Source organism: Schistocerca serialis, chromosome 3 (assembly GCF_023864345.2).
Source record: "Schistocerca serialis cubense isolate TAMUIC-IGC-003099 chromosome 3, iqSchSeri2.2, whole genome shotgun sequence".
Classification (NCBI taxonomy): domain Eukaryota; kingdom Metazoa; phylum Arthropoda; class Insecta; order Orthoptera; family Acrididae; genus Schistocerca; species Schistocerca serialis.
Window position 1 is genome coordinate 81,440,813 of NC_064640.1, and position 14,893 is coordinate 81,455,705.

The 14,893-nt window shown below is 39.4% G+C and overlaps 1 protein-coding gene across 3 annotated transcripts in view; it reads left to right on the plus strand.

Moving 5' to 3' along the window:
• Positions 1 to 14,893, plus strand: part of LOC126469746 (malonyl-CoA decarboxylase, mitochondrial-like) — a 91,882-nt gene that overhangs the window by 51,916 nt on the left and 25,073 nt on the right. For all 3 annotated transcript variants that reach the window (XM_050096960.1, XM_050096959.1, XM_050096957.1), the window contains one exon: positions 4,207 to 4,425. In XM_050096960.1, coding sequence (XP_049952917.1) covers positions 4,207 to 4,425 — 219 coding nt within the window. The remainder of the gene's footprint in view (positions 1 to 4,206; positions 4,426 to 14,893) is intronic.

Genomic DNA, 14,893 nt, shown 5'->3' on the forward strand with positions numbered 1-14,893 from the left:
GGTCTGGTCCCAGGTCGACGGGCACGTGCACCTTCCGCCGACCACTGGCGACAACATCGATGTACTGTGGAGACCTCAGGCCCCACGTGTTGAGCAATTCGGCGGTACGTCCACCCGGCCTCCCGCATGCCCACTATACGCCCTCGCTCAAAGTCCGTCAACTGCACATACGGTTCACGTCCACGCTGTCGCGGCATGCTACCAGTGTTAAAGACTGCGATGGAGCTCCATATGCCACGGCAAACTGGCTGACACTGACGGCGGCGGTGCACAAATGCTGCGCAGCTAGCGCCATTCGACGGCCAACACCACGGTTCCTGGTGTGTCCGCTGTGCCGTGCGTGTGATCATTGCTTGTACAGCCCTCTCGCAGTGTCCGGAGCAAGTATGGTGGGTCTGTCACACCGGTGTCAATGTGTTCTTTTTTCCATTTCCAGGAGTGTAATTCCAAATGTGTGTGTCTTCACCAAGTCAGAGGAATAGGGGGGCTGGTTCGAAACATCCCAACCAAATGCGTCCAAGAGCACCTTGGTGGCTAAGGCTGTGTGAGGACGGGCTTTGTTGTGGAACAGGCAGACTTCTCTCATCAGCATTCCCTTCCTTTTGTTTTGAATGCTCCTTTTAAGTTTTTGTAGGGTCTCACAATATCATTGTGAACTGATGGTCTCCCTCTGAGTCAGAAATTCATCCAAAATGATGCCTTTTTCGTTCTAAAGCACTAAGGCCATAATTTTTTTGCCAGAAATTGAGGTTTTGAATTTTTTGACAGATGGGTATTGGTGTGTAGCCACAGTAACAGCTGTCTTTTTGTCTCAGACATGTAATGAGCCACCCTTGTTTCATCTCTAGTCTTAGTAGGACACAGTAAATCCACATCTTCCAAATCAAGTTGCTCAAGAAACTTGGCAGGAACTATTGATCCTATTTTTCTCATGCAGCTCTGTTAGCTGTGTTGGGACCCATCTTGAACACAGTTCTATACCACTTAAACATGCTCATTGTGTTTGTAACACCTTTGCTTTAAACTGTATTGATTCACACAAAAAATTTGGTAGGTTGTTATTTTTTTTTGAGTAAGAAATGGGGAACAGCATCTGACTCTCACTTGGCAAGGTTTCTTACCTTTGTCTTTCATGCAGTTAGACACAACAACATGAGTTTATGTACTACAGTGTTTCTGTGATGCTCAGTGAGATCAGGGAATCCCCCCCTACCACTCATTGTTGCCAGTAAAAAAAATAGAAGAAAAAAACTCATTATGGTCACAGCACACTTCCTTTCTAAACATGCCTCATACGTCAGTGTATGTAAATAAAAGTGAAAATTGTTTTCAGATGTTTTTTACTTAATTCATATCCTTGAGGACCATTTTACCTAGGATCAGTGAAAGGCAAATAAGCATGAATTTTCTTTTTTAAGTATGTATTATCTCTTTTTGTTTTCATGACATGTTCTACATTCTTGAGGATTCCCTCACTATAGTTCCATGGAATGAAAAGTATTTCTATTTATCTGTCTACCTTTATCATATGCTGAAGCATAAGATTTCCCAAATACTGGCAATGAGCTTTATTTTGCAAAACTAAAATTATAGAGAGACCGAATAGCTGGCCAGTTCTTGCATTCAGTAGGTGAAATTCCAGGTACAGGTATCTAGCTGTCCAAACTGTCAATTTCTTTCTTGCGAAAGAAATCAAGACCTATCTGTTGTGAGGATGATGGGAGACATACTACTTTTCAGACTCCTCCCCTATCATCTTTGTTTCCCCATTGCCCTCTCAACTCAGGGTGTTAGTGGCTTGCCTCTCCTTTATAACCTGTCAGACTTTTACAGTCTTAACCAGCTATTGCCAGTACACTGTTCTGGTCTGCAAATCATCTAAATTTGAATTTATTCAGGGCCATTCTTTTGTGTGTTACAGTTTCGCAAAAGTTATTGTAATGAGCCATTATACACATTTAACAGGAAAAAACTGTGACAAGAATGCAGGTGTTATGAGGGATATATAATAAAAGTTATGAGCAACTGATTCTTATGAATATTATTTTTTTAGTTTTTAGATAAATCATATACATCATCTTAGTCTGCAGATTTGTTGCCACTTTCTGATATAGCTCCATTTTTTTTTGCACACATTTTTCCTTCTGCAAGCCTGATAATTCCCCCCTGGTAGAAGCTCATCCTAGCTTCTCAAAGACACTGATGCAGTACTTTCATGTAGTTTTGGCCTTGCAGTTTTTCTTTCACAGTGCCAATATGATGGTAGTGGCTACAAGGTTGGGACTGTAGAGAGGGTGCAAAAGACTTTTCCAACCAAATGTTCTAATTTTCTCCACAGTGAGACCATGTATAATAGGCTGTAGGAGGACCTTCATTCTGGGACATTTACTGTGCCGTGCAAGACATAGCTTCAAATGTGTATGTATGTAAATGACAGCATTTGTGGTCTGTCCAAGTTGAAGAAAATCAACCAGAATGCAACCCTGTGCATTCCAGATGACACTACCCATAACTTTCTGACCAGATCGCACTGCCCTCGTTTTATCTTTTGACAGCAATTACAAATAGTGCCATTCCATATTCTGGTTTTTTGTTTCAGGCTCATAATGGTGGAACCAGCTTTCATTGCCTCTGATAATGCTCATCAAAAGGTTATCTCTTTGATTTCAAAATCTCTGAAAATGGCATTGAGTGATGATTCTTCTCTAAAGTTCGTGGCCTTCGGTCAGTAAACAGGCACAAACTTTTCAGTAACCAATCTTTGAATCATTTCATGGTCTGAACTATATCCTATTGCAAGTCTTGATCTGATTTCGTTCACAGTGACACATAGGGTTTCTCTAATGAACTCTTCAACTCTTTCCTTTGTGTGTACCATGGAGGAACTTCGAGAAACAGCTACGGGGCCCATTGTGGATGATCATGTTTCCAGATTTGAAATGTTCCATCCATATTATAATGTTGCAGGACCCATGCACACATTTCTGTGTGCATGCAGAAGTCTGAGCTGAATGTCAGCAGCAGATTTTTCCTCTTTAACAATGAATGCAGTGACAGCACAGTAGCAGAATGAAGACATTGAGTTTTGCCATTTTGCAAATATCCCCTTCATCATGTGAGAGATGTTAAAGATGTCACAATGAATCCATGCATAGTGTAAAGTCTGTATATGATAATACAATTGTTTTTATTACATTGTTGGAATTGCAATTCCAACAAAGGGTTGCTCATGACATTTAGTATGAAGTTTGTACAATACTGACATCTGCTGGAGTGTGGTTTTAGCAACATGAAAGCACTTGAATGAGATTTTCACTCTGCAGCGGAGTGGGCGCTGATATGAAACTTCGTGGCAGATTAAAACTGTGTACCAGACCGAGACTCGAACTTGGGACCTCTGCCTTTCTTGGGCAAGTGCTCTACCACTTGCCCGCAAAAGGCAAAGGTCCCAAGTTCGAGTCTCGGTCCGGCACACAGTTTTAATCTGCCAGGAAGTTTCATGAAAGCACCTGTTATGATAACTAGGATTCTCATGTTGTTCTTAGTCATGAAATAATCACAAACAAAACATAAAATTTTGGGTTGCTGATTGACTAGCAGATACGATGTAGCTCGTAATTAAAAATATTACCCTCTGTCACCAGATGAGCTGCTTTCTTCTGCACTCCAATTAAGATATAATAAATTGTACTGTCATATGTGTAAAATTAATAGCCCTTATGTCAATATCAAGACTGTACATAGATCACCAATGTGTATAGTAACTGACAAGCCACAGCTATACAGTGATGTTGTCTAACATGTAGAGAGTAACCTCATGGTGATGTTAATTTGTTTACACCATAGCTTAACAAAAATTGGAAATGAGGAAGGGTGTCATGCTTTTATGTTGTCGCTTGTTTTTGCACCAGAAACAAAATCTAAACAGTAGGTATAATAAGTTAAGCATTATAAAACATACCTTCTGGTGCAACCATTTGTGATGACATGGGAGTATATAAACAGATATGTCTGATGATGAGGGTAGAAGCCTTGACATCAATCATGTTATAATAAAGGATGAGCATTTAACTGCAAGCTAAGGAATTTTTTTCACTTAATTACCCATATGGTGGAGAGTTTAAATTAAATAGCTGTGTTTACTATGTAATACATTAATTGCTTGTGTGCTTTAGAGTGATAATGGCTACAATTTTTCAAACATAGGTAGTGGGCCCTCAACTATTTTCACACCTTCTGAAATTGAGGAGCTACGATCACATTTGAAGTGTGAGAACATATGGGAAGAACTGAGAAACATTTGCAAAACAGGTGGATGGATGAACAATCACGCATTAGTTGAGATGATGGAAGCTCCACTCATGCGTAATTGTGCTCGTTATCTGTATTTGGAAAAAAGACGTGGGTATGCATTTGATAGTGTTGGTAAGTTTCTCAATGCATAAATCTTAAAGTTATTGATGCCTTCAATTTAGATTGCATGTATGGGAATTTTAGATAGTTAAGAATCTCACACTTTTTGTCAAAATAAAGTATCTCATTTTTTACATTATGTATGCTTTTTAAAATTTGTGATAGATATGTTGTACTTTTTCTAACTTCACTAAAACAGAAAATTACTGTTTTTCCTTAAAATTTGCCAGGGTACACAAGTTTTAAAAGCTGAGCTTAATATTTCTGTGTATTAATATGAATGAGCTAAAATATTCCAATGATACAGTGCAAGTTTTTGTTTTTAATTGCTAAAATTTTGCATATTTTCGTAGGACTGTGGAACTTAACAGCCAGTTTTAATGTTTAGTAACAATGTGCTCTGAATAGTTGCATAAACATACAAGAGCAGTTATGAATAAGAACAGGTAATATGTCACAGTTAGCTAACTCTGTGTTCTCTTTTAGGATTCATTATATTTCAGTTACGTCAAAGTCTCCCATATAAATGAAGTTCATTGTTCTGTTGGGAATGAACAGATGGGCAGTCAGAGGGAAGCAATTCATGCATCAGTGTTTTGCTCACACAGGAATATTGCTGTTGTTTGAGAATTCTGTTAAAATATATTCTTGTGGAGATTTTCCATTGTAGCTGTTCAGAAATTCATGACTGCTGCCTGGGACCTCCCACTGTAGATCATGTTGCTGCTTGCAAAATGTAAATGTACACGAGCGCATCAAACTACATTTGATCTAAGCATACAGATAGTGGTGTGGTTTGGCGACAAGTTAGGCAAATTCTCCTTTAAAATATGTTATAAACATGGTAGCACATAATGTTTGAATGACAGTACGGTGACACTATGTTGGTGTGTATTTTTGGTGGTTAAGTGCATAGATGGTGGATTTAATCGAGCGATGTACTACTGGATGTCATAAATCTCAGCAGCGATGAAACCAGTGGCAGTAGCAGCGAATTTCATATCCTCCTTTCAGCAGCCTTAAGGTGCTTTACTTCTGAGAAGTTGTTAATGCTTCCGTAACCTGCCCATTTGGCTGTTGATTCAGTATGGAGTTAGTTACTGAACAATATTTATTCAGTAACTTATCTGCTCTTTTAAATTATTCTATATAATTCTGTCAACATGATCAGTTTGACGGACCATGTGGTATGGTGTGGGAACACACAATGTTCCATGGGCATACTGACCTCAAATGGGCATGATACGCTCACATGTTGACATTATTATAACACTATACTACTTCCCCATGTGTGTCTTTCCAGGATGCATTCGTTCCAGACTTCATTTTTATGGATGACAATGCACAACTGCATCAAACAGTGCAGGTGGAGGAACTCTTGGAATGGGGGGATATTTGGAGAATGGACTGGCCCGCCCATTCTCCAAACTTAAATCCCATCGAGCAAATGTGGAATGTGTTTAGTTGTATTGCAGCATGTCCACATGCATCAACAACCACCCAACAGCTGTCAACCATGCTGGATGAGAAATGGAAAGCTCTTTCACAAGAATTCCTAACAAACTTTGTATCCAGCAAGGGAGTACCTTGAAAAGCAAGCACTGCTGTCCGTGGCGATCACACACCCTGTTGAGAACCCTGTCCTGCCTTTTGTAATGTCCAGGGGACCACCATACATTGTGGTGACTTCTTTGTAATTATTGTCTTTCCATAAGTGTCATTTCTTTTTGTCTGACTGCATATTGCTGTCAGTTACCTCCTGTACAATACTTGAGCAGTTCTTTCTATGTATGGTCAAAGTTTCATCAAGCTACTTGTCACTGACACATTAATCAAAAGCTACTGTTAAGCAGTGTTTGGCTTACAAGGCAATTGTTGTACTTTAACTATCATTATCAAGGAGAGTAAAATACTGGTGAACAATAGTGAAAAAGATGTCAGACATTGACAGTGAAGTACAAAAACTTTTACTCTTTGTTTTTACCTCACTTTCAATGTGTAACATCTTTTTCAGTGTTGTTAATCAGTATCTTACCCTCTTTGATGATGATAGCTAGTTAAATTCTGATGGTGGCCTTGTAAGCTGAAAACCAGTTAACAAAATAGATTAATATTATAGAACATCCATAATACTGTTGTTTTCATTTGTAATTATGAGTTTGCCCTACCAAGAAGCTATGGAAGAATCTGTAGCGCCAGCACTATTATTTGACGCTACTGTCTAAAATAGCAATGCTGCCACAGCTGTTGCAAAACACTATGGTAGTGAGTGCGTGTGAAACAGATCAAAACATTGTTATGTCACATGCATCAGTGCCACTGGTCAGTATCCACATGGTGGTCTAAACCAGTGATCAACAATATAATAATGTTGCTACAGCAGGAAGGCAGGGCCACTGCAGCTGTGGCAGAGCAGTTACTACACCTGTGAGCAGCCTTTTTTTTTTTTTTGGCATATGTGGTCGGAAGTGGTGCTTCAGCAAAACAAGTAGGCACCAAACTAGTACGAATACCTATCATTTTTAGCTGAGGTGGCCGCCGTCTGGCGGCACCATCTGTAAGGGTACATGTACACCAGTCAACGGGGCAACATCTTCTGGTAAGCAGCTGCTGTGAGAGTTGGCATCCACAGCTGCAAGCCTACTGCTGGCACTAAGTTTGCCACTGTGGACTTAATGCCTTCGAGCCGGTGAGCCACCTGTGGGCTCACATCAGTCACAGCCATCCTTCTGCCCTGGAGGGTAGATGCTTGAGATCAGGATGGTGCAGCTGCTCGAACACCTATGTGTGGGTGGAAATACTGATGCAGTATGTCTCCACTTGCAGAGGTGGACAACACTGATGAGAGGCTATCTTTCTCTGTGAGAATCACAGTGGATTTCTACACGTACCAGCACGGCTCAGCCTTGAGCCATGCCCAGGCAGTATACGTCGTGCTGTGGCCTCTGTGTGTCAGCATTCCCATCCAGTGAGTAGCATCATAATGAGCTGCTGGCCCCCTGTCGTAACAGTGCCGCCATAATCACTGCCCTCAGCCGTGCCCAGGGTGGTGTTGCCACCACAGAGCATTGTTACTAGTGTTGCAGTTTGTTCTTCAGTAAAATGTATGCCTAATAATGATGTTTCTGTGAGTGACCTCCAGTCATCATCATAACAATGATCCACCGCCTCAACCCTGCCATTGTAGAGTTTAACCACCTTGGGCCTCTACAGATGAGTTAAAATTGAAAAAATAAAGTTACATATTTAATTTTTTGTTTGTTTGCCAGTAAATATCTGCAGTCCTGGCACCCACTAAGTGTCTCCACCAAAGTACAATAGTGTGATGCTAGAGGTACCATAACCCAGTGATAGAGTGAAGTATCTGTCATTCAATAGTTCATTTGTGGAAACTGCAGATATGTTGTAATTGTGTAGGACCAATCCAGATGGCTAAAGAAATCATCTTTATCAGCAGTTTGCACCATTTTGTTTTGGCTCCTCCTCCTCTAGCAACATCTTATGATACTGTGGTACAGAGATTTCATTGTGTACCGGGACTGCAGGTGTGGATAATAATAATAATAATAATAGTATAAATATGAATAAGTAATGAAACAATTAAAGAAACTACTTTTGCTATAAAAAAACTACACATACTACCAAATCTATTATTATAACAACTTCAGTTCTTGTCTGTCACATTCCATAATATAATCCATTGTTCCCTGGTTCATAGGCATGCCTTGCTAGTTCCTTGGGCACTGTGGATGGTGTTGTGGTTGCATCTGCCGCTTCCATTATTTGAAGGTTCCCTGGTTGCAGGGGATGATCCCCTGTTCCGAGGGAACATTGTTGTTGCCGGTAAGGAGAGCAGCCACATGCCATCCCATGTCACCCTGTTTATAGATGGCGAGACACAGCCCAGAGCTGTTTATCTCTCTGTTGGTGTTACGGTCACCGAGCGTGCAGAATTGGTAGTTCTTCTGAGCCAACTGTTGACCTCAGCTGCTTTCACTGCATTGCTTCACGATTTCTGTCACAACCTCTCATAGCACTGTAGACAGGGCTTGATTGATATGGTAATGAACTACCCAAGCCTTTCTTGAAATAGCATCACCAGTGTTGTCCAAGATTTGCCATTCTGTCTCACAGTGCAGTATTCCCTTGACATCGAGCCATCTGTGTTGACTGAGTTGCTGCCGATCAACGTCAGCAACATTGGCGTACAGTGGACACCCCTGGAGAGTATGTTCTGGCATACCGTCTTCACCACAGGCTCACTCAGAGGTCTGCCTTCTACCAATTTAATACCAGTAGGTGGGATAGGGCCCATTTATTTATTTATTTATTTATTTACTTATTTATTCAGTCATTCATTCATTCATTCAGTGTTTACAAAGGCATACATCACATTATGTATTATCTGAAATATTCTGATAACTCTATACTGAGTTATAATATTATGTACTTATTTTCGTATAATGCACACAGCCCTTGTGAGGCAAACTGAGGAGCTACTTGATTGAGAAGTAGCAGCTCTGGTCTGGTAAACTGACATACGGCAGGGAGAGTGGTGTGCTGACCGCATGCCCCTCTATATCCGCATCCAGTGATGCCTGTGGGCTGAGGATGACATGGCGGCTGGTTGATACCATTGGGCCTTCCGAAGCCTGTTCGGATGGATTTTAGTTTTAGTTTATGTTCGTGTAATACTATACAATATTTCAGATATTATTGAGTCCCTCTGTGGCTGAATCGGAGTGTCTCTCTAGGTCCTTCAGATCATCCTCATAATCATGCATGTCACACATGAGTAATTTGTCCATTGATTGGATTTCCCCACACTCATGTTTAGGACTGTCAGGTAGGAAATTCAAAGTTGTCCACAATTTGCTTGGGAGGTGGAATCCATCGATCTTCGTATTGGCGTTGTCCACCAAGTATCAGTTCTTATATCCACTTACAGCTCATAGTTGATTCCAAGCTGTCTTCGAGTCAACTTCAGATAGCAAGCCAAACTGATTTTCTAACTGAATTTCAGAGGTTTTGTCAATTGTTTCCCTTTTTCACCCTTTGCTTGCTACCTTTTCCCAGTGCCCAAAGTCCTTTTCCTGCCTTGGTTTTCGTAATACCAAATTCGTGATTTCTAATTCAGTCTTAAGGGCACAAATCTTTGCCTCTTGTTCCATGATTTTTATGTCCTTTCTACATAGTCTACATTGCCATGGAAGAGCCTCATTATCTACCCTCGTTTCCTCTCCGCTGCACTCACCCCAATGAAACCACAACATATAGTCTATACAGAACATCCCCTCTTTCAAATTTCTATGGCAACCACCAACTTGTCACACATGGTTTGATAGTAAAACGTAACACAAAAGTAGAAAATAACTTCAACAACACAATAGTTTTGTAACCTGTACTAATACATACCTAAACACTAATGTAAACAAACCTATAAGCTTGTTTGAGAAACTTTTAATGAAACCACTCAAATTCTGGATGAGATACATGAAATAATTTAACTTTGAAGCACTAAGTCTAGTCAAAAACAAATATCTACGCTCGTACAAAATTTACGCCTAAATATGTAAACAAACTTGCGACTGCCGGCCACATTCAGATGCAGTTGAATGTAGGTTGAAGCAGAATACTAGCTTAAAGAAAAAAGACAGGTCGGGATCAAACCAGAACAGGAAAAGAAAAATTCTGCTTATAGGTAGCAGTCATGGGAGGGGTGTGGGCCAGCAGCTTCAGGAGAAATTAGGGACAGAGTACCAGGTCACAAGTTTTATGAAACCAAGTGCTAGCCTTAGCCAGGTGACAGAAAACTTAGGTCAGCTATGCAAGGACTTTGAGAAGGAAGATCAGGTAATTATAGTTGGGGGAGCAGGAAACAGCCTGGCTATGAATTCAACATACAGTATTAGGAGTGACCTGGATAAAATAGGAGCAGAAACTGAGCACACGAATGTGCGGTTTGTGGAGGTCTTTCAGCACCATGATCAGCCCTGGGTAAACACTGCTGTAAGGCTTGTTAACACTGAGCTGAACGAGATGCTCCAGACACCGACAAAGTCTCACATGAGTGTTGTTCCAGTTGATGCTATTGGTAGGTGGGGTTACACAACACATGGCCTGCACCTTAATAGGAAGGGGAAAGATGAGTTAGCTTCTCTATTAGCAGATACTGTAAGGGGGGCCACAGTCACACAAGGGGTGATCCCTGTGGTTATTGGGACCAGGCAGACAGGTTTTTTTAGGTTAAAGCCAAATTCCAGACAGACAACAACCGAGGACAATAGAAGAAAAGAAAGTTCATGCACAGCAAACATGGATAAAGCTAAGGGTGGTATCAACTTACTTCACCAAAATATCAGGAGAACAAAAAATAAAGTAGATGAGCTGATAATGTGTTTAGATGATCTCAAAATTAAGAATGAGATTGATATAATCTGTCTGTCTGAACCCCATGTAGCTGTGGGGATGGAAAGTGTCAGTATAAATGGGTATAATTTAGCATCTTACACTTGTAGATCTAGTATGAATATCGGAGGAGCTGCCATTTTCATAAAACAAGGGTATAAATACGGAACTGTTAAAGTAAGCAAATTTTGTGTAGATCAGCACTTTGAGGTTTGTGTTAGATAATGTTGTGTTGATATTAGCAACGGTGTACAGGTCTCCTCTAGGAGATTGGGAGCTATTCATAAAAAAGTTTGACTCTCTATTATGCTGTCTGTCAGACAGAAAGAAGAAGTTATTAATCTGTGGTGATTTTAATGTAAACTTTCTAAGTAAGTCTGATAGGAAAAGTGAACTAGAAGTGTTGTTAACAACATATAGCTTAGAATCAGTGATCAATTTCCCTACACGTATAGCTCAGGACAGTAGAACCCTAATAGATAATGTATTTGTACAGCAAGAGGATGCAGAACAAACAAATGCTTTCCCTGTGGCATTTGGATTATCTGACCATGATGCACAACTGATTTAACTTACAAAACCTAACGGGGTGTACACTTCAGAAACCATTATCGGATTTACTCGAATCTAAGCCGCACTTTTTTTCCAGTTTTTGTAATCCATAAAACTGCCTGCAGCTTGGAATCGAGTGCAAAGTAAGCAGAAGTTCTGAAAAATGTTGGTAGGTGCCGCCACAGCTAACTTCTGCCACCGAATATATGTAACGCTACACAGGCATGCTTTACAGGTACAAAGAAAAATACTGGCGCCAAAACTTCCGTGTCAATAGATATATTAAAAGAAAAGATGGAAGAATGTAAACATTATGCCATGTATTCTTTCGTCTTTGCTGCTATCTCATTTAAATCCTGTCTGCCTAATAAACTACGAAACTAGAGTCAGACAACAGCAAATGCGGAAGAATATACATATCATGCCATGTTTATAATCGTATTATTCTTATGCTGAATAGTGAAATGAAGCACGACAACTGACTAGATTTTTACATCTAAGATGACTCTAATTTCTGTGCAGAATGTAATGTACTAAAGAGGCATCTGCAAAGTTTTCAAACGGAGAAAAATTTTCGCTAAACTCTCGTTCAGAACATCTTCTATCATACGCAGCCTGTTATTTGGTTCTTGTTGATCATTATCATAGAAAGCAGCAGTGTAACAACAAATAGCAGTCTCTTGCCATTGTTTCGCTTATGAGACAATTCCTCTCTTTTTTTTTATTGTAAGCGGCAGTAGCGCGCACAAAAGCAAGCCATGCCGTGAGCGGTGACAGGTCGTAAACACTCATTATCAGAATGCGACAAACAATGCATGACACAGTAAAATAATGCATTTTCAGCTTAGAGTGACGTAAACACCTATAACAAAGAGATCGGCACAGATCAAAGCAAAATAAGCAATCGATTCAAACCAGACGAAGCACGTGAAAAAGGAAGGGTACCAGTATAGCTACGGATGGAGCACCTAGCACATAGCAATGGCTACTTGGTAAAGCTTAACTGTTAAGATTACGACTCGAACCAAACTACTGTAGCTGTATCTTCATCCATTCGACCTCAGTTGTGTTTCAAGTTACACTGGACCAACTTAGTTTCGATTTGGAGGGGCGATCTAAAACAACTCTCTCACCTTAAATTTCGAGTCTCAAACTTAAGGAGCAGCCCAGATTCGGGAAATTTTTTTCCCTTGATTTCGAGTCTCATTATTCAGGTGCGGCTTAGATTCGAGTGCGGCTTAGATTCGAGTAAATACGGTAAGTGAAAGTGTTGAGGTCACTCATCCTGGTATCTATACAGCACTTCAGAGAAAGCTTAAGAAATGTTAACTGGAGAGATGTATATAATGAGCCAAATAAAAAGATAAATGCAGCATATTTCTTGATAAATTTATATCCCTTTTTGAACATTGTTTTCCAAAGAAAATTACTAAATGTAACACCACAAACTTTTCAAAGAAACCTTGGATTACTACAGGTATTAAAGTGTCTTCGGAAAGAAAAAGAAAACTGGATGAGACAGCAAGAACTAGTAAAGATCCAGAAGTAGTTTTACACTATAAAAATTATTGTAACATACTGAGAAAAGTTGTAAGGACATCAAGAAATACATATGTTAGAGAAGAAATTAACAACTCCAGCAATGAAATCAAATCAATATGGAATGTTGTTAGAAGGGAGACAGGAAAAGTAACCACTGGGGTAGGTAGTGATACTGTTAAAGAGAATGAGAACATTTTAGCCAACAGTACACAGGTAGCCAATGTATTTAACAATCACTTCTTAAGTGTAGGAGAAAAAATTGGTGAGAATAGTTCAAAAGAAAAAGCCAGGCAGTACATGGAAGAGTCAGTTTTGAAAAATTTTAGTCAGATTAAGTTTCATCTAAAAATCTCTTGTGAAATAAGTAAAATTATTAAATCGTTGAAAAATAAATGTTCTGTTGGAGTAGATGACATCTCTAACAAGTTATTCAAACAATGTGGAGCAATTACAGCTAATGTTTTGAGTCACATATGTAATGGATCACTGACTCAGGCTATTTTTCCAGATGGGTTAAAATATGCCATAGTCAGGCCTCTCTACAAAAAGGGGGAAACCACAGATGTCAATAATTACCGGCCAGTATCCTTGCTTACAGCATTCTCATAAATCTTTGAGAAAGTAATGTACTCAAGAGTGGTTAGCCATCTCAACAATAATGGGATATGTAGTAAATCACAGTTCAGATTTCAAAAATGCTGTTCCACTGAGACAGCAATATATAATTTCACTGTCCACATAATAGAGTCTTTAAATAGTAAAATGTCACCAATAGGAATTTTCTGTGACTTGTCCAAAGCATTTGATTGTTTGAACCATGACATTATGTTACAGAAATTACAGTTCTGTGGTATAAATGGAATAGCATATGAGTGGTTTAAGTCATACATACATACAGAACAGGACGCAAAAAGTTTCCTTATATGGGTCAACTGATTTAAATAAGTTTGCCACTTCATCTAACTCGGGTGAAATTACATTAGATGTTCCACAGGGTTCACTTATGGGTCCCCTTCTTGATATGTGTGAACAACCTCCCTTGCTATCTTAAACAGGAACTGATACTGTTTGCTGATGATACAAGCATCATTATTAATCCAGTAAGAGAAAGTCCAATTGAAAATGATACAAATAAGATCTTTGGAAAAGTCATTAATTGGTTCTCTGCACATGGTCTTGCTCTAAACTTTGAAAAAACACAGTACATCCAATTTTCTGCTGGAAAAAGTAGAGTTCCTTCAATAAATATAACACATCAACAGAAGTCAGTAGCCAGGGTAGAGCATACTAAGTTTCTGGGTGTACAAATAGATGAGAATCTTAATTGGAAAATTCATATTTTGGAACTCCTAAAGTGACTAGGTTCAGCAACTTTTGCAATCAGAATAATTGCCAATTTTGAGGATGTAGAAATTAGTAAGCTAACATACTTTGCATACTTCCACTCTCTGATGTCATACAGAATAATATTTTGGGGCAACTCAACACTTAGGCAAAAGGTATTTACTGCTCAAAAGAAAGTGGTTAGAATAATGTGTGGGGTTCATAGTCGCACATCTTGTAGGCGTCTGTTTAAAAGGTTAGGAATTCTTACAACTGCTTCTCATTACATTCACTCAGTAATGAAATTTTTTCTCAACAACATGGACCAGTTTAAACTCAACAGCGACATTCATGATTGCAATACCAGAAAAAAGAAATCTGTACACTATCCTTTACTTAACCTATCTTTGGCACAGAAAGGGGTACAATATGCTGCTATAAAACTTTTTGATAAATTACCAGATGGAATAAAATGTTTGACAGACAGCAGTAATAGTTTCAAAAACAAATTGAAATCATACCTCCTTGACAACTCCTTCTATACCATAGATGAATTGTTGAATATGAGTAAATAAATCTGGAGATATAATATATGCATTTTGTGCCATTTAAGGGAATGGGATAGATAATAGAAATACACTCCTGGAAATGGAAA